General features: G+C 48.6%; 4 protein-coding genes across 7 annotated transcripts; 3 read left to right on the forward strand and 1 right to left on the reverse strand.

The window, feature by feature from the left end:
- The first annotated feature begins 98 nt into the window (after positions 1–98).
- avl9 (AVL9 homolog (S. cerevisiase)) lies at positions 99–6434 on the forward strand. Its single transcript, XM_058060435.1, has 16 exons — positions 99–342; positions 1184–1304; positions 1611–1696; positions 1784–1855; positions 2005–2094; positions 2158–2224; positions 2287–2327; positions 2389–2427; positions 2498–2567; positions 2631–3055; positions 3135–3269; positions 3340–3559; positions 3777–3894; positions 3976–4029; positions 4785–4873; positions 5018–6434. Exons 1-16 carry the CDS (start codon positions 274–276, stop codon positions 5143–5145), a joined length of 1824 nt encoding a protein of 607 aa, XP_057916418.1. The 5' UTR covers positions 99–273; the 3' UTR covers positions 5146–6434.
- On the reverse strand, positions 5885–12479 carry kbtbd2 (kelch repeat and BTB (POZ) domain containing 2). The gene is made up of 4 exons (XM_058060433.1): positions 12279–12479; positions 10440–11018; positions 9153–9318; positions 5885–9076 (listed from the first exon to the last, which is right to left on the reverse strand). The coding sequence occupies exons 2-4, from the start codon at positions 10610–10612 to the stop codon at positions 7526–7528; spliced, it is 1890 nt and encodes a 629-aa protein (XP_057916416.1). The 5' UTR covers positions 10613–11018; positions 12279–12479; the 3' UTR covers positions 5885–7525.
- LOC131108961 (bucky ball-like) lies at positions 11661–15454 on the forward strand. Of its 3 annotated transcripts, none has more exons than XM_058060438.1 (8): positions 11661–12552; positions 12704–12882; positions 12959–13111; positions 13201–14613; positions 14763–14849; positions 14950–15042; positions 15105–15168; positions 15231–15454. In XM_058060438.1, the coding sequence occupies exons 2-7, from the start codon at positions 12876–12878 to the stop codon at positions 15131–15133; spliced, it is 1782 nt and encodes a 593-aa protein (XP_057916421.1). In that variant the 5' UTR covers positions 11661–12552; positions 12704–12875; the 3' UTR covers positions 15134–15168; positions 15231–15454. The 3 variants fall into 3 exon arrangements, with proteins under 3 accessions (XP_057916421.1, XP_057916420.1, XP_057916419.1); XM_058060437.1 differs by having other exon boundaries at positions 12537–12552; positions 13201–14640; positions 15111–15168; XM_058060436.1 differs by lacking the exon at positions 11661–12552 and having other exon boundaries at positions 12702–12882; positions 13201–14640; positions 15231–15453.
- A 324-nt stretch (positions 15455–15778) lies between these two features.
- On the forward strand, positions 15779–19201 carry buc2l (bucky ball 2-like). Of its 2 annotated transcripts, none has more exons than XR_009120485.1 (4): positions 15779–16832; positions 17024–18774; positions 18869–18961; positions 19038–19201. XR_009120485.1 is itself a non-coding variant. In XM_058059597.1 (4 exons), the coding sequence occupies exons 1-4, from the start codon at positions 16562–16564 to the stop codon at positions 19064–19066; spliced, it is 2172 nt and encodes a 723-aa protein (XP_057915580.1). In that variant the 5' UTR covers positions 15784–16561; the 3' UTR covers positions 19067–19201. The 2 variants fall into 2 exon arrangements, 1 of the variants encoding a protein (XP_057915580.1); XM_058059597.1 differs by having other exon boundaries at positions 15784–16832; positions 17024–18802.
- Positions 19202–19259: the final 58 nt, after the last annotated feature.

The raw sequence follows: 19259 nt of genomic DNA on the forward strand, positions 1-19259 counted from the left end.
CTAGAATCGTCTTTCCCGGTTAATTTAATTCCACATAGATTTATATAAGTCGAGCGTGGTGTGAAACCGGAAGTGCACCGCAGTGACTTCTCTCACTGTGGTCTACTTCCTCGCTCTAAGCGGAAGTGAAACGCAGTTGTTTCTGTTGGTCTGTCAACTGAGAGCGATACGGAGGACCAAACAGCGGCTTGTCGTTTTCTTTATATCCGGGCACCAAATTCCAAAACACCCCGGGATCGCAATAACCTCCGGGGGAGGCGGTGGAGCGGGGACATGGACGAGCAACGAGGACCGGTGCTCCACATCGTGGTGGTCGGGTTTCACCACAAGAAGGGATGCCAGGTCCGCAAAGCTCCTGCTTAGCTTGCTAACAACATGCTAACTGCTTCATGTTGCGTATATGGAGGCAAGACTCAGTGCTTGTTGATGATAATGTTGTTCTGGTGGTGCATCAGCTGTTTTTGCGGCGGTTACGTAAGACGTCCTGCGCATCTTTCCAGCTGACCAGCAACATTTACTAACATCAATGTTTCCTGTTTGGATGCACTGGAGCGTCACAATCTGAGCCTCATGTCATCACTTTGGTGTGCACTGCTTTTGTGTTGCCTCATGCACTGTTTACTCTGAATTTGGGCATTCTGAATTCTTTCTCATGCAAAGAAAGAAACATGGCGCTTTTATCAAAGCACTGGAAACCTGTGTTTATTCACAGGGAATCTAGATCACCTGCATTGTTGTTGGTACAATCAGAAATGCTGATTGTGCCTTGATTCACACGGTAAACCTGTTATGCATGCTATGTGGCACTTTGCCTCCAGCATGACAAAAGGGAAAGCATGCAACACATCTTTGGTGGCCTCTGCTTTTCACCTGGAAACAAAAAAAAAATAGACTTGATGTCCCAGCTGACTTGCTGGAGGCCATGCGATATGGTAGTCAGTGACCCCCTGTCGGCTATCACATTTTTTCATGGACCCGTCCTCCTCTTACACCTTGTCTGCTGCACATGTGGTGCTCTGGCAGGAGGTGAACAAACTCCCACTTCTGCTAAGTGGGGCTACACAAAAACATCTAGGGAAAAAAAGCTTGACTTATTTGTAAATGACAAGTTAGCTGCACTGGATATGCAAGAAAATTGTGATTCAGATTTGGTTACCTCAAATATTCTTTCGTCTTCTTCAAGGTGGAGTTTTCCTACCCTCCGCTGATGCCGCAGGAAGCTCACGACAGCAACATATTGCCCGAGGAGTGGAAGTACCTCCCTTTCCTGGCTCTTCCCGACGGCGCTCACAACTACCAGGAAGGTGAGACACCTTTAAATGTATTACATTGATTTTTTTTCAAACTTTTGTATTTGTTTATTTGCTTAAAAAAACATATGGCAACAATAAGAGGCTTATTTGTACACAATTTTTAAAAATACACATTAAATACATTTGTTTATCACTGTTCTCTATTCAGTATAGTAAAAACAACAAAACACAATAGAGCGAAACAGTGCCCTCTGGTGGAGAATTTTAAATTTGTGACTCCCTTTAAATACAAAGTGAAGGTAACTGACTAGACGCCTTTTAATGAAAAACACGCTGTCACTATCCCCCCCCCCGCAGACACCGTCTACTTCCACCTGCCCCCCCTCAGCGGAGACACCAAGTGCGTGTACGGCGTCTCCTGCTACCGGCAGATCGAGGCAAAGGTCGGTTCTCCTCATTTGCTTCGGTTGCCGTGGAGATGTGAAACCTTTTAATGGATCGATGGACGTCACTTCTACTCCGCTTTGCAGGCTTTGAAGGTCCGACAGGCGGACGTGACGCGGGAGACGGTGCAGAAGAGCGTGTGCGTTCTGAGTCGTGTGGTGAGTCGGACCAGAACCAATCAGACTTTGTTTGTTTTTGAATGGAACAGAAAAGAAAGAAAAGAAAAGGCCTTCCACAAATTTGGAAGCGTAGACTTGTCCAACATGTGTCATGAACCTGATTGATTGATTGATTGGTCTCTGTGCAGCCTCTGTTCGGTCTCCTCCAAGCCAAGCTGCAGCTCATCACGCACGCTTACTTTGAGGAGAAAGACTTCTCGCAGATCTCCATCCTGAAGGTGAGACCGATCCGATTCGCCTTTCTGTCCTCGCACGTCGCTCACCTCCATCTGGTTGTGTAGGAGCTGTACGAGCACATGAACGGCTCCCTGAGGGGTTCGGCTCTGGATGGCTCGCAGGTGTTCCTTGGTAGGACCTCCTCGGCGTCCTTCTTGTTGTCTCCTTGTTGTTGATGTTTTCTATCTCTGCAGGCTTGTCCCCGCGAGATTTGATCCTGCACTTTAGACACAAGGTAGGAGAGGACTTCCAATCTCATGGATGGATGAAACGCTGATTGTCTGCTGTCTTTACAGGTCCTCATCCTCTTCAAGCTCATCCTGCTGGAGAAGAAGGTGTCAATCAAACGCTCACACATTTTTGACTTGTCTTCATTTTGTGACTAATGACTCGCCGCCTTCGCAGGTTCTCTTCTACGTGTCCCCCGTCAGCAGACTAGTTGGAACACTGATGACCGTTTTGTCCCTGTTCCCTGGTGGGTCACTTAATGTGGGACGCAGATGAATCGTCCCTGGACTCACATTTTTGTCGTGTCCAGGTGTGCTGGAGCACGGCCTGGTGGACTCGTCTCACTACAGACCCAAGAGCAGCACATCCGAGGACCTGCTGACCGAGGAGTTTGTGTCCGTGTCCGCCAGCGACGTCGCACCTGCGTCCATGCCAGCGAGGAACGGCGCCAGCGGGGATGACAACCACTTGAAACCGCCCTCCCGCACGTCCCCAGAGTCCTCCGAGAGCGATTGGGAGACTCTGGACCCAAGCGTGTTGGAGGAGGGGCCCAAGGAGCGGGTGGATGAGGGGAAGGAGGCGGCGGCGGTGTCAGGGATGCCGGACGCATTTGAGTCCAAGCCGACTACGCCTATCACGGTGCAGCCCATCAGCGGCCAGGGAGGGGTCACGCAGGGGCTGATGTCGGGTCTGGAGGAGGACCAGTACGGGCTGCCGCTCGCCATCTTCACCAAAGTTAGCTAAGCCGCTGCTGATAATATCGATGATGTTTTTCCAGGCGCCAGTTGTAAACCTTGGGTGGCTTTGCTTCCAGGGTTATTTGTGTTTGCCCTACATGGCGCTGCAGCAGCATCACCTCCTGTCGGACGTGACGGTGCGAGGCTTTGTTGCCGGCGCCACCAACATCCTCTTCCGCCAGCAGAGGCACCTCAGCGACGCCATCATTGAAGTAAGCCCATCACTCTCAACTTGAGTGTTTCCCCTTCTTCGTTATTGTCTGATCCTTGCCGCCATGACAGGTGGAGGAAGCCGCAGTACACATCCAGGACCCCGAGCTCCGCAAGATCCTCAGCTTGACCACGGCTGACCTGCGCTTCGCCGACTACCTTGTCAAACATGTGACGGAGAACCGTGACGATGTCTTCCTGGACGGGACGGGCTGGGAGGGCGGGGATGAGTGGATTCGGGCGCAGTTCACGCTCTACATCCACGCCCTGCTGGCGTCCTCCTTGCAGCAAGGTGGGAGGAGTCTATTTTTGAAGCAGGGTATTGTAGTCCGCGTACTTGGATCTTAAAAACACACTACTCCTGTCATATACAGGATCTTTGACTACTGTTTCTCGCACTCCTGCTGCTAGCTTGACGTTGACGCGCTCTGATTTCAAATCAACATTTGCAATAAATCTAGACTGCTTGTTAGGTCACCTCATTAGAATTATTATTTTGTAAATCTCAGATAACGAGAGGCTACTGGCGGATTACGGCGCACCCTTCGTGACAGCCTGGAAGATCACACACAACTACCGCCTCTGGCACAGCAACGTGCACCCGGCCATGGCCGCCATCACCCCGGGGTACCATCGCCTTCTGCAGTCTTCTAACCATAAACATGGCGTCTTCCTGCCGATGACGTACGCTCCTGTTCTCTCCCACAGACATCCTTTCCAGGGACAGTACAGCGTGGCTGACGTGAAACTGCGCCTGTCTCAGTGAGTCCTTTTCAAGCTATAAAACCAACTGACAATAAGTTGTATTGGCGCCCTCTAGTGTTGTTAATCGGAAATATGTACTTCTTAGTTAAGTGTATATTCGTTATTTAAACGCAAACACAATTTAATGTTAATTAAATAGCGAACTATTAAAGCCACACAATGAGCCGTGCTCATTTATGAACAACAAGTAAGGAATTTATCACCTCATTAAAATGTACTCAAGGGTCAGCGGTAACGTCATGGTTAAAGTCATTAATTATGAGCTAGTTTCATTCTTTAAAAAAAAAAAAACACACACACACACACACACACACAACCCCCCCTAGTGACTTCTCAACTTCCCAATCTCCACTTACCTTCCTGGAAGTGTGGATGAAACGTGACTCCGAGCACAGCTGGAAGCTTCTAGTGTTACACACGCTCATATACGACTCGTTTTATGGTGTGTTCAGGTGGCATTGTAAAATCTCACACACACACACACACACCCCCATTATGCCATTAAACCTAACTAAATCATTTATAAGTAAAGCAAAGGCAATATATAAAAGTGTGAGCTTCACTGCCATGTTAGGAATAAGGAACGGATTAAACATGAGATTATTTCATTGGGAAATGTGTTTGATTGACAGGCGTGCACCGTAAACGTGCCGCAGTCTCGACAAGGCAAACGGGAACATAGTTTTATTTAATTAGCCTGATGTGATGTAGTGATGCTATTTCTCACCTTTGTTTCATGCTACCCGCCGCAGCTCGGTGAACAACAGCGAGCGAGGGAAGAAGCTCGGGAACGCCATGATGACCACCAGCAGGAGCGTCGTGCAGACCAGCAGGGCCGTGGGTAAGGATACGTCTAAATCAATAGAAATAATGTAGTGGGTTAGTGGTAGCTATGCATTTCAGCCACTAGGGGGCCCCCCCTGCTGTTAATGTAAAAGCACATACATACATCATACATGGGGTGTCTCCCGTCTTATCCCGTTAGGTCAGTCCGTGGGCGGAGCCTTAACCAGCGCCAAATCGGCCATGTCCTCCTGGTTCTCCACTCTGGCCCAGCCCGCAGCAGTGTCCCAGGCGGGCGATCCCGAACCCGCCACAGAGGTCAAACCCTGACCCTGACCGTGGCTGTGAGAGTGGGCTAAGCTACCCTAAATCCGGCGTCATGAAGGGAAGGGTGGTGGTAGAGGTTGGTCCCCCCCCCCACACACACACACATCAGCTAGTCCACCTCCTGACAGGAAAGGTGGCAGCGACGAGTACTTCCTGTGAGACTTTAAAAGATGCTTTGCAACCCGACCCCCATTTTGGTCCAACAAGCTTGCTGGAGTCATAACATTGTGGTTACCTTGGTAACAGCACAAACAACTAAATTTAACAGCAGCTTATAGTCATATTATAGTATTCCATGTTAGCTTGGCATGCTAATAATTGACTTAAGGACAGAAAAACTGCATATTTTTATATATATAATATAAATTATAATAAATATTAATATTTTTAAAAGACCCATTTGCACAAACAACTAAATTTAACAGCAGGTTATAGTCATATTATAGTATTCCATGTTAGCTTGGCATGCTAACAATTGACTTAAGGACAGAAAAACTGCATATTTTTATATATATAATATAAATTATAATAAATATTAATATTTTTAAAAGACCCATTTGCACAAACAACTAAATTTAACAGCAGGTTATAGTCATATTATAGTATTCCATGTTAGCTTGGCATGCTAACAATTGACTTAAGGACAGAAAAACTGCATATTTTTATATATATAATATAAATTATAATAAATATTAATATTTTTAAAAGACCCATTTATTTTATTCAAACATTCTATCAGGTATATTCCACTTCACTGCTACTACTAAAATAGCCACAGTGTTATGACATCCATATTTGTGCAATCAAACCTACAAACTGACAAAGCCAGGTTGCATGTTTGGCCTTTTTGTACAGAGCAAAAATATTTCATTGTATTCATTTGTTGTGTAAAACGTCATAAATCATATATATATATATATACATATATTTGTGTTTTGTCTGGACACTGGAACAGTCCTGATGTTTGCAGCCTTTTACTTCCCCACAGTGGAAATTTTAACTGTAATGTTTTAGCTTGTAAAGTGTTTTTTTTTTGTTTAAATTCCTATTCACACTATGCTGGATGAGAAGCATGTCACATGTGCATCACTTCCCCCCCAACTTCCTGCTGTCTCATTTCTTATTTGAATGTTTTTCTTTTTCTATTCCTCTGATATATTTTAATTTTGTATTTAAGAAATGATCAGACTATTTTTCCTGACAGATGCTTGTAATGTTATTGAGGAGACTGCAAGATGCTATATTGATGTATTGAAAATAAAAACTATACCAAAGCTTTTATTCCTTTCGGGGAAAAGAATTGTCAGTTTTTCCAAGAATGTTTCTGGTACGTTTTTTTTAATAAATTAATGTTCATTCCAAATACAGTGCCGAAGGAATATAATGCAGCCAAACATGCTCGAAATGTTCCCCGTGAAGCACCTGTGCTCACGGTTGAAGGTTCCCTACTAGGTTCCCGTACTACTGCTAGTGGTTGCTAGGAGCCGTTTCCAAGACAACAGCCCTGGGCCAGCCCCCTCCCTTTGCAACCAATCAGGTTCCTTGTTATTCACTCCAGGAAATGTTACTGGGATGGGAGAATGGATTTCTAGCCACAGTCACACTACAGTAATGTCTGATATTAAATTAAAAATAAAAAAAAAACCTAAACAAAAAAAAGACTAATACAAAATAGACCTGGTTATTTTACCCACACTAGAACACGTGTTTTAACATATGAAAAATAGATATTTTTATCATATATATATATATATAATATATATTTCAGCAGCTTGGAAATAAAAAAACTGATAGTGGAGGTGTGTGTTTGCGACCATCATGTGACTCACGGCGTGAGGTGGAACTGCTGGTTGTGTGGAAGGCCTGAGCGGGGGGGGGTAGTGGGAGGGCGTGGCCTGTGGAGGTGGCGAGGTGGCAAGCGACCGAACCTGCAGTCACCCTCGAACTCCCCTAAAAAAAACAAAAAATAACAAAAACACCCTAACAGAAAAAAAACAAACAAACCACCCAGCCCCCCCGCTCTGAACGACCTTTTTTTTTGGACTAAAAATATGCGAGTCCGATTTGTTGGAGGAATTGGATGCATGATTTAACTCGGTGGGAGGGTCCCCTCGTCCACCCGCCCAGGCTTGAAAGGTAACTATGAAGGAGCGGATCCATCCAATGATGTGCTGCATTTCTAAGAAGACGACTAGCCTTTAAAAAAGGACAGAAGGAGGGGGGGGGGGGGCAAGTTAAGTGCGTCATCACGTCCAGAGCGACTCTCAGATGTCAGAAAACAAAATTAGCAAGACTACTACGTCGTTGAATGTTTTTAACGCGTGTTGGCTGCATCGTCTATGAGGTGGAGTCCCACCTTCCCCGGGGGCTGGGGTGGGGTCTTTCAGAGCCATACGTGAGGGAGAGACACAAGCTCCCCGTCTATCTGGAACTCCTCGGCTCCGTCGGGGGAGAAGAGGTAGGTGGGCGGTTTCCACGGAGACTCCTCCAGGCAGGAGGGGTACAGCTTGCCCACGGCGCAGCGGAAGTCCTTGCCCAGATCCCAGAGCACTCGCTCCGACACGGGCTGTCGCAGGCACCAGCGGTCCAGCTCCACGTCGTACTGGTAGATGGCGTACTTTGCACGCTCGTTCATGTGAGTCTCACGCATGAAGATGCACAGAGAATTGAGCAGCACGACGGCGCGCACGCAAGGGTCCGAGTAGCGCTTGGCGGGGATGTTGGCGGCCGGGCGCCACTCGTTCTTGTTGAGGTCGTAGATCTCCACTGTGACGGATGGGCCGTCGATGGTGCTCGTGGGCAAGCGGATGCCCGAGTTGCTGACCACGTGGAGGCCGCCGATGTAGAAGATGAGGTCTCCGAAGGCGGCGGCGGAGGCGAAACAGCGGCTGGTTTTGCGCATGGCCATCTCCACCCAGGCGTCGACGCGGGAGAAGTAGCAGTACATGATGTCGTGCGTCATCACGTAGATGCGGTCGTGCACCACCACGGACGTGCACCAGTTCCAGGCGAAAGGCAGCGGGCTCATCATGCTCCACTCGTCCTTCTCACAGTCGTAGCGCTCCACTGTGCGCTTGTTGAGCTCCCCGCCGACGTTATCGCCGCCGATTGCATAGATGTAGCCATCGCAGTAGACCAGCGAGGGCTTGATGCGGGCGCACAGCATGGGGGTCTTGGCCACCCAGGAGTTCTGTTGCGCGTCAAACCAGAAAAAGCTGTCCACCGAGCGGAAGCCCGCCATGCCGAGGTTGCTGATGGAGTTCTTGAGGGCGATCTGTCCACCGGCGATGAAGACGTCGTTGTCCGGGGTGACCAGGGCCCCCACTTTCTGCAAGTCTCCGGGGGGGTTGCAGAGTTTGTAGACTTTCTCGGCTTGCGGGCTGTAGCACACCACGGTGGTGGGCACGGACGTGGACAAGACGCGGACCTCCTCCTGTGGCTCGGACAAGGCCTCGATGAAGATGAGCATCTCCTCCTTGGTCATTCCCAGGCGGGGCTTGAAGAACTTGGGCATGGACTTGTAAAGGCCCTGCACCACTACAGATTTGTCATTGGGGGGCAGGCCCTGGAACCAGGCCCGCTGCGTCACCTCGGAGAGCGCATCTATGCGGATCTGACTGAGCACGGAGGACAGGTGCTGCGAGCGCGCCTCCATGTTGTACTCCAGCCACAGCATGGCAGCTTCACGCACCGTCTCCTCCTTCTCCACGTTGAGGTTATCGCTGCTCAGGACGTCGATGAGGAGCTCGTGGGAGAGCTGCAGGAAGGCGTCCTGTCGGTACACGGTGGGGAACTTGTGCTCCACCATGCGCTTGGCGCTCTGCTTCAGCTCGCTGCAGCTGAACAGGTCGCCGATGCTCAACATTCGGACACAGTTCTCCGGGTTGATCTTCTTCACGAGGTAGTCTCGGCACTGCAGCAAGACGTCCTCCACCTGCACGGGAAGCACAGTAACGCACTCAGTGTTGACAAAATGCGACTCCCGGGATGAAATACGGCGTTCGCCTGACCTGCAAGAAGCAAGCGGTCTCGTAGAGCAGCTCAACGTTGCTGTCGCTGATGGCCAGGTGGCCCGTGTAGGCGTACGTGATGATGATCTGCAGCGTGGGCGCGTCCACGTTCCTCAGGTGCACGTGCGTCTGCTTGCTCTCGCTCAGCCCGCTCATGAACATCGCCCTGGGAGGACCACGCCAGTTAACAGGAAGTCATTGTCAGATGCAGCAACATGAACGTTTCAATGAAATAACCTGAATGGGGACCAAATTCACGTGTTGCATTCATGCAGAGCTCGTAAATGATTCATCAATAGTTTCTCCACTCAAGCCAATTGGTGGGTGGGGGGGTGGGTGGGATCGGGGGTAAACCTGCCATGCTGCATTACGCAACCCTGCAGGCCTGCACCACCCCTTCCCTATTTTTTTTCTTCCCTCCTGGCCCTCCTCTCCATCTCTCAGTGGGACCTACGTGACCAGACTTTCGTTGACAACAGCACCCCACCCCACCCCCCGCCCAAGGCGAGGCATGTGAGGTGTGGGGGTGGCAGAGGGGAGAGGTTTGCGGTGCTTGGTGGGAGGGTGGTGTGTGCAGCGGGAAGTGAGGGGGACGGAATGGCATTTAAAGAGGAAGCGGCGCGACACCTCTGAACCCTGAAGGGGAAATGCCTCACATGTTCACACCAGATAACAAGTGCATGGGACAGTGGGGTGGGGGGGTAGTTTCTTGGAATGCGGTGTGAGCGGAGGAAAGGAGGGGGGGGTGAGGCAAAGAGGTTGACATCGTGTTAGAATGCAGCGGTACTTGTGTGCAGATGGACTCTTCCCAGAGCTCAGGCTGTCAACACACGCACACGCACACACACACACACACACACATTGTGCGTACAAATGAGGCCTCGGGGGCATGGCGTGTACAACTCCAGGTTACACACCACTTCACATGTCAATATCCACGACCAACTGCCATTGAGATTTTAAGGCAAGGATGCCCTACTGGTGCCCCAGGCCTAAGTCCCGCCCCCCAGTTATACATAAAACAGTGACGAGAGGTCCGCTCTACCCTGTCCTTGGCTTTTCTGAAAATGAGGCCCCCCAGAACAATTTAGTTGAATGGTCTTGTTTTAAGGAAACACCATCTGCACCCCCTCCCTCTTTTTTTTTTCCATCCTGCACGTATAGGCTGTCTCTATAGCACACGATGCATTATTCATTGTAACTGCAGGAGGCGTGTCCATGCAACATGATTGTCCATTATTCATACCAGCTGTGGCACTGAAAACAAAATGGCGTTTTCCGACTCACCTGAAGTAAGAGCTACAAGTGGCCAGAACCATCTTGTGACACGGGAACTCCGTGTCCTCCACCAGCAGCACCACGTCAGTCAATAGCTTCTGCTCGTAGAAGAACTTGAGCTGCTCCAGCAGGGAGACAGCATAGTCCGTGTTGACCGGCCTGCGCTCGCCCAGATCCGACATTGTCGCATCACATGAATCGCGCCCCAGTTTTGACAGGTCACGTGGCCGGCAGAACCGGGCTCAATCACACCAGGAAGAAAAAAAACTCTTTATGTATTTTTTTTTTGAGGATGGAGGAGAAGAAGGTAGGTGGGGGAGGGGAAGGGGGAGCTTCCGACACCTCCACTGGTCCAAGTGGAGGCGCTGGATGGTCAGCTGCTCCCGAGTGAGGAAGTGACAGCCAAGGGGAGACGCTTGTGGCAGGAGTCCAGAGAGAGGAATCCTGGGCGAGGTCGGGGCCGTTTCCCGCCAGCCCCGTAGCTCCGCGTTGACGAGTGGTGGTCGGCGGTCATGCAGCGAGGCACTGGGGGGGGCCAGAGGTAGAGGGAGGAGAGTGGGACAACTGTCACAATGCTCCTACGTCAGCCTGGAGAGGACAGGAGACAACAAGCAGAGCGGGGATGAGTCACACACTCCACTGTGTTATTATTATTATTATTATTATTATTATGGCATCAGCTTTTTTAAATATATGTACATATAACACCTTAAATTAGAGCCATCAATCATCAAAGTGGGCTTTCTAGCCATAACGCAGGCTCTGTGGAGGATCACTGTTAATGTGTAAAGCATTAATCAGTGATAAGTAGACAACAATAACAGCGGAAAAGATCATTAAAAAAACATTCCCTGCGCTATAGTGGAACTCTTCCTCTACCCACATAATTAAACGAACTGAAAAGCTCTCAATCGCCCCCTAGCGTATCGGAGTGACGAATCATTTAGATCGATACTTTTGTCATCTCCCAAGGGAAATTCACAGCCTGAAATAAAAAAAAACTCTATATACATTTTTTTAATTATAATTAATGCATTTAATCGTACCGAGCAACACTCTTCACCTCTATTTATGATTGCCGATGACTAGCTTCGCTTCTTGTCGGTTGACAGCTAACCTCAGTTAGCCACGCCGAAGCAGACACCGGGGTGAGACGTTTAAAGGCAGAAAACAAACCGTTAATTTCGCCTACGAGGTGTGGTGTCATGCTAATGCTACTAGCTCGGTTACATGGTGATTACATGACATCCCTCTCACGGCATGATGGCAACATTGTCCTTGCGCCGGAAACACCGGATGGTCATATTTAACATTAATATTTTTATGTGTTACAACGGAAACGTGTTGCTTTGTGGCATCGGTGTATCGCGTTTGAATTTAACCTTACGATGCTAGCTAGGTTAGCTCTTAATCGTCGCTCCAGTTCTCACCAAAACAAACCACTGTCTTCCAGGCAAAGCCCATAAATATTACTCAAATAGCACGGCAATACCACACAATTCACGAATAAAACCCGGTAAAGCTTACATTTCAGGACGGTCTTTGATCGAGCATCTAAATCAGTCCGCGTCCATGCAATGTTACATAGGCGGCTCAAGTAACGTTAGCAACACGATGGGGAGTTAGCAGCTTTAGCCTCTCTCTTCGCTCCAAAAGATGGCGATCGATTCATATTGGCTTGATTTGCAAACGAAAATTATATCACCTTTAAAATGCGTCACTAAATGACAAGATAGACAACACTCAGATACAGTTAGCCGATCATAGTCTGATTGCCAGCTAGCAACAACCACACAGTTATGCTAAATCCATACTAGCCGCTTTCCCAAAACAAACTTGCTTACTTACCGCAATTCGATAATGACTCAAGGCGACGATGCGTAGTGAAAGCTTCTCTTTCCAAGAGGAATTGTTTTTCAAAAAGCGAGTTCATACAGTAAACAATTGTACTCAGGAGAGGCGCTCTAACAAGCTTCCAGTGCATCTTAAGCGCCTGAAAGCCCAGCACTCAGCACTGAGTGGGAGGCCGAATGACCAGCCTGCGCATGCGTGCAACCCACGGAGTATCATTAAAGAACTAGTGCCCTCTAGTGGACGCAAGGTGGCATGACAGCACTGCAAGGTAACAACATAACATTATTTATCGATTATTTTCTTAATTGTCGTATAATTTAAACTGGTTAAGCAACCTAATCTGTCATACAAAAAACGTGCTACGTTTGCTTTGTGCCACAATTGAATTATGTTTGAGTTTGAGGATGGTATCGCCGCAGGTGTGCGCCATTGGAGTAATTAACTCAGAGTGACGCACTTTGTTTAACGAGAAACTGAGTTGTCAAGAAGTTTGAAGGTCGGTCGCCGCCGTGGGATGTGTATTTGTTGGAGTGCATCTTTCTGCTGTGTTTTATTTCGAACGGGTTGAGTAAAAAAAAAAAGGAAGAAGAAATGGACGGTAAGGCTGTTCATGTGTATGCCTGAATGAAAAGTGGAGCTTGGGTATAACATGTTATACTTTTTTTTTCTTAAAGATGGAGGCAAGCCACCACATTCATGTGGGAATGGACAACAGAGGACTCAGCACCCCAGGCCTTTTTTCTACGTGCAGCCACCGTCTCAGCCTTACTACCTTTATCAGCACTGGCAGCTGAACAACCCGTACAACCACTATGGTTTGCCTGGAGGTAACAAGTTAGCCCAAATGTTTAAAAATAAAGTCAGAAGTAAAATCCATAAAGCTCAAATTGCATATTTGTTTTTGTTATGAATCCAGGTTTTAATTTTGGACGTCCCTGCATGGCTCCTTATCAGTACATGCCGTATCCGGGCTTTGTTTTCCCACACACCCCGTTGTATCCCATGGATTACAGGCGCATGTTTGAGCCCCGCTTCTACACGCCCGCTTGGAACGATGGGCCACGCCCGCAGCATCACCACTCTCACGTACGACGAGAGACGGCGTCCTCCGAGGTCCAAACGGACCCCAGTGACGCCATAACCAAGCTCATTGAATGCCTGGACAAGATCCGAGCCACTGAGCTGCAGGGAGCGGAGAGAGAGCTGGACTCGGGTGTGGCGTCTCACTCCTCCGGGATGTTCTCTCCATCCGAGGAGAAGAAAGGTGAAGAGAAAGGTGATGCCGATATTTTGCCAACGGCGCTTGATGCGACATGTTCGGAGTCTCCGGCTGTTGTCTTCAGCGACTCCACCACGGCGGTGTACGACGGCGAGTCCAGCCGTAGGAGTTTGGACATCCTGAGTCCTCAGGTGTGCTGGTCAGGGAGCCTGGAAGAGGAACTTCCTCTTGATAGCTCCTCCGTCCACGAGGATGGTTCTGATGCCGAGAAGCCGGCACCGCTGGACCCGTTCCTCGCTCATGAGAAGTCAGAGGTCACAGATATCCGGTCAGATGTTCCTGTGGCTGATCACAGATCTCCTAAATGTGATGGCGGCGACCTCATGAAGCGAACGGATCCCAGTGGGCCTCCGTCACCATCTCTCGTATCTTCTTCCAGCCAGCCTGTTCTCAAGGAACCACAAAGCGGTGGTAAAGCGGCAAATCCTGGCCACCAGATTCTCAAGCTGCCTCTTGATAGTGTTTTCACATCAGGAGCAGGACCACCACTCCCTCCGTCCACTACTCCATACCTCTACCACCACCTCTCCATGCAGACCACCCACGAGCGCATGAGCGTCCTCAGCCCGTCTCTGGATGAGCTCTCATCCCGGGATGAGATGTTCTCCACAGATCTGGAGGATGTGGATCTTTTCCCCAGACAAACCTACTCAGGAAGAAGACTAGCAGAAGTCGTCGGCAGCGACCACGCCCCTGAAAACGCAACGGAGGACATGTGGCTTCCTGGTTCCAAGAGGTTCATGTGCGCCTGCTGCGGGAAAAGTCTACCCAAAGGGGGAAGTCGCGGGAAAGGTTACAAAGTGTACAGGGACGAGGCTGCGGACTCCGAGGAGGACTGCAGGTACGGAAGAGGGTGTGAGCAGCCGGTTCGAGTGGTGCTCAGGAAGCAATCGGCACCCAGGAAGCCCCACTGCGGCCCCCTGAGACAACCTAAGCCGTGGTACAAGAGAAGCCAGCACAAAGACCCAGTGGAGCCGCTTGACCTTGACGAGGGTCATGACTCTTGCAAGGTGGACTCGGCGGACGGGAAGCCTGGGGAGATGACTGGCGGTGAGCTGCAGTGCAGAACATGTCAGGGTGTGTCTTCTTAGATGTTTTATTGTGTATGGTATCTCATGAGCGTTTGGGGGGGGGGGTGCCTGGTGGGCTTAATTTTGAGTTCCTATCATATAATTGACGGCGGTTGTGACCACTCACAGAGAGCCTCAGCTTCTCGGAGCAATGCAAGTGGGCGGATGGCGGCGGGATTCCCAGAAGACGTCAAGCGGCTCCTCTGCAGCGACAAGGTTCAAACATTCTCACACTTTTTTTTTTTTTTTTATTGTCTGCTGGAGATGTAAATCACATAAGATTACCGTCTGCTCGCATTGATTGATTGACTGACAGAGTCCAGCGTTCCGAGGAAAGGAATACACCAGAGGCCCAGAGACGAGGACGACCAGGACGACAAAGAGCATCCGTCCTCACACTGGGACAGAGGTTTGTTTTTTGTCTTTTGAGATACTAACTCTTCTTTTAATGGCTCATTTAACCTCCATTAGTTTCAGGTCCAACAGTACCGAGGTGTTGATTTCTCATGACTGACACAACAAAAAGCATTGAACTGTAAGTCCTAGCTATTAAATCAATCCCTCTTGTTTGTAATCACCGATTTTTCCCTTCCACAGGTTCCCAAAGATGTTCCAGAATTATATATTTAGGGCACCAGGTGTAGCACACTGCACTGTTTTTTTTTGTTTTCCTAAAGATATATATATAATAAAGAAAAAATATATAGTATAGTTTTTGCCTTCCACAATTCATGTTTACGTGAATGTCACAATGAGGCAGGTGGGCTCAAAGGTTGTGTTGCAGTAGATGTTGTGTCACTGTTTGTTTGGGCCAGTCCAATAAATTGTCATCATTAAAAAATTGGTGTTTGATTCATTTACGCATACACACAGATTTAATACATTTAACTAAGACCCCTAAACATTTTTTTTACATATTGTCATAATGGTATCAATTGCATCTATATTGTTTTCATTGAATCTTTCTGTAATTGGTAGTTCCAAATACATAATATTAAGGCACTTCTACTACTGGATGTTGTTACACAGTTACGCCACATGGGGGCGCTGCGGCTCGGTGAGTTAGGAAGGCCACGCACAGCAGTGAAGAAGAAGAATAATAAATGCCGTGTCGGACTGACCAACTTTTCCCGCTCTTTTTTGTTTCAGGTTGGTAAAAATGTGTTTTAAAGTGAAAAAACACGATTTGAACTATAGTCAGATATGGTGAGTTTTGATAAACATGTGATCTTTGGAGTTGTTTATGAAAAAAAGCCTTAAATGTCAATTCGCTAATGCTAACAGGCCTACTAGCTGTGTGAAACAAAGCCTGACCCATTGGATGCGAATAGCCTCGACTAGCACCGATTGGATGTGCTAGCGAATCAGATACACAAAGAATGAGACGACATGCTTTAATGTTATTGTACACTAATGTTCATCTAAAAAGGAAATAAGAAAAATTTCTAATCACAAGTAAAATGGAGGTCATTTAAGTTAATTTTGTGGTATATATACAGTACATATTGGTACAGTATGATGCTGGTAATGTTTTATTTTGCTGCTGATTGTTTGGAATGGGTAAAGAACCAAAATGGACAATATATATATGTTTAAATTTTATTTTGATATGATTATTTCCTGTAAAATAACAGTGATGTGCTAATCTGACCCTATAATCTGTGCACCTGTCTCTGATTGCTTGTCTGCATGGCTCATCTGAGGGAGATTTCTCATTGGCTTCCGCAAGAGATCATCAATCTGACTGGATCCGCATCACCTGGTGCCAGGATCCACCCAATCAGGAGGAGAATTATCAAGAACCCACACCTTTGAGTCTGGTTTAGATCGTACTATCAGAGCTGAGTTGTCCGAGAGAGTCTATTCGCATGTGAGTGCATTCTTTCAACACATTTTCCTGGTGTAATACCTTCTCGGTTTCTTCTCATATGGAGGCAGCCGCCTCGAACGTGCACACTTCCTACGGTTTAGGACCTCGAGGTCCAAACCTGCAGCATGGACCTCAGCCGGGCTGCCATGAGGCACACACGCCGGCTCAAGAACCTACCGGAGGGCCACGTCTTGAGGAGCAGCAGCACCACAAGCCGCTCTTCTACATTCAGCCATCTCAGCCTTACCTGCCTTTGCAGGGCCTGCAATGGCCGCTGCCCTTGGCCATGCCGGTCGGCTACAATCCATACTACGGCTGCCACGCTTTAGGTAACTTCAGAAAAGGTCTTGAACAGCTGTATATTCATCCAAGCCATTGAGCTAAACATATTAGGAATTGAGAAATTGGATTCAGAGACATGTGGGCCCCTCCAGGTAACCTTTTGGGGGCCCTATTTTACAGTAATATTTGTTGATATTTATACTACTAAAGCATGTATTCCATTTTCCTTCCATGAAAGGTTTTGGTATGCCAATGATGCCTCACTACCAGCCCAATCCTTACATGGACCCTCCAGGCTTTGTCATGCCCCACTCCCACCTCCACCTGGTGGACTACAGGCGTATGCTGAACCCCCAGTACTACCAGACCATGGCCTACCACGCCCGCAGGTACCGCTACCAGCACAACGGGCCAGCTAGAGAGGTCACCAACTCGGAGGTCCAAACGGAGCCACTGTGCAGTGCCCAGACAACCAGCACACCTGAGTCAAGTGACCCGGAAGCCTCGAGGGCCCCCTCCAGTCAGCCCCTCTCAACGGCCTCGACTGTGCAGAGTAATGAGCGTTCTCCAGACTTTAAGGACGTTGGGGCTTCTTGCTCTGCCAGGTCGCCTCCAAACGGAAGCTTTGTCATCCAGACGGAGGAGGTGAGAATCGAATGCTGCACCACGCCTGTGGGACTCCAGCTTCTTCATTCTTGTGAAACCGCTGAGGTCTCCCATGGGTTTTCACATGAGATTCCACCAGGGGACAGGTCGGGTATTCCTGAAGAGCAGTTGGAGCTGACACGTCAAGCTTGTCCTGACATCCTGTTGGTCGGGACTCCCACTGAGAAGATCCCGGAGCTGGAAGAGTCCAAGAACCACCCAGATGGATTCACCAAGGAGAGGAGAAATGAGGAAGATCTACAGATGTCCCCAAACGGTATTTCGTCTGAAGTTGTTGGCTTGACGTTTGATCCCAATCATCTGCAGGAGCAAGCGGTCGGGTCAATGGAGGAAACTTTGGTTCCTTCCCCTGATCCACTAGTACAAACCCCCGCCACAGAAGAACATGGTGAGGTGTCGGCTGACATTCCTCCAGAAGAGGCTCCCACTGTGGAGGGTCTTCAGGATTGGGCAGATTGCTACATGGACAAATCGCAAGTAGAGGATGTTCTTCTTAAACCTGCCCCGCTTTCAACAGGTAGCTCTCCTCATAAGGATGATAAAACACAACCTAGACAAGATCCAAACTTCCAGGACCACCAGGACACCTCATTCGAGTCCTTACCAGCCTATCTTCCCTCAAGCAGCTGGTTAGCTGACTTTGATAACATCTACCATTGGAGCAGGAGGCCGCCCACTCCCAAGAAGCACAACAAACCTGTGAGCAGGACGGCCTTAGATGTTCCTACCAGGAGAAAAAAACTAGACCTGAGCCAGCCTTCAGTCCATAAGCCAAAGGAGAAGTACAAGCCGAAAGGCAAGGTGGATCGGCGAAGTCTCTCTGACCACGAGTGCTGCCTCACAAGAACATTCAACGAGAACATCTTTGCTGCTTACAAAAGTGACAGACTTTGCTCAAGATGTCTGGCTAAACCCGGTCCAGGTCTCGATGGGCGTGTTCTAAAAAGAAAAGCCGTCCCCTTCCAGCAGTGCAACGAGGCCCTCCAGCCGACGTGTGACGCCTGCAGGTTTCACACCAAGAAGCGACTCTTGAGGAAAGGCTCTGTCCCGGATGTTCGATGTCCACGTCACGACACGGAGGGCGAGTCCTCGGAGAACGGCACACGTGGCACAAGCCTCAAGTGGAGACCTGAGCAGAAGAGGCCTCTGGGCTCCAAACAGAACTTGGACCAAGATCCTCCTGCCATGAGGGAGAAGAACTGCACATGTGATGAAACTCTGCATGTCCAGCGTCTGCGCCACTGTCCCCACGGCAACGCCATCCGAGAACTGGACGAGAACTTGCCCGCATCATCTCAGGACAGATGGAGACCCACAGACCAGGTTTACTGGACACACAAATGGCAGACAGGTAGCCTTTCCCATTGAAGAACAAGTTGATGTTCTTACTGATTTGTCTCACTTTGTCCTCCACCAGAGAAGTCATGGAAAACTGTAACGACCATTCCCGAAGTCTTGAATGACACCAGATCACAGCATTTGAACAAACACAAGACGTCACAATCACAAGGTCTGTTATGAAGAAAAATGGCTGCTGCTGTAGGAAGTCGCCATCTTTAACCCTTTCTCTCTCGCTTTCTCTGCAGGAACTCATAGAAAAGACACCCGATGTTGATTTTGCACAAGAGCACAATTCAATGACTTGGGGAAATCACTTTTAAAGATTTGTACACTTAAATTATTTTCACTTTTATATCTATTTATCACAATGTTCACTATTTATTAACCATCCAATAAACACTGAACTATACTAGTGTTGTATGAGCTATGAGGCAATACCGATATCGCCACTAGAGGGAGACATTTCT

Source organism: Doryrhamphus excisus, chromosome 21, assembly GCF_030265055.1.
Source record: "Doryrhamphus excisus isolate RoL2022-K1 chromosome 21, RoL_Dexc_1.0, whole genome shotgun sequence".
Lineage (NCBI taxonomy): Eukaryota > Metazoa > Chordata > Actinopteri > Syngnathiformes > Syngnathidae > Doryrhamphus > Doryrhamphus excisus.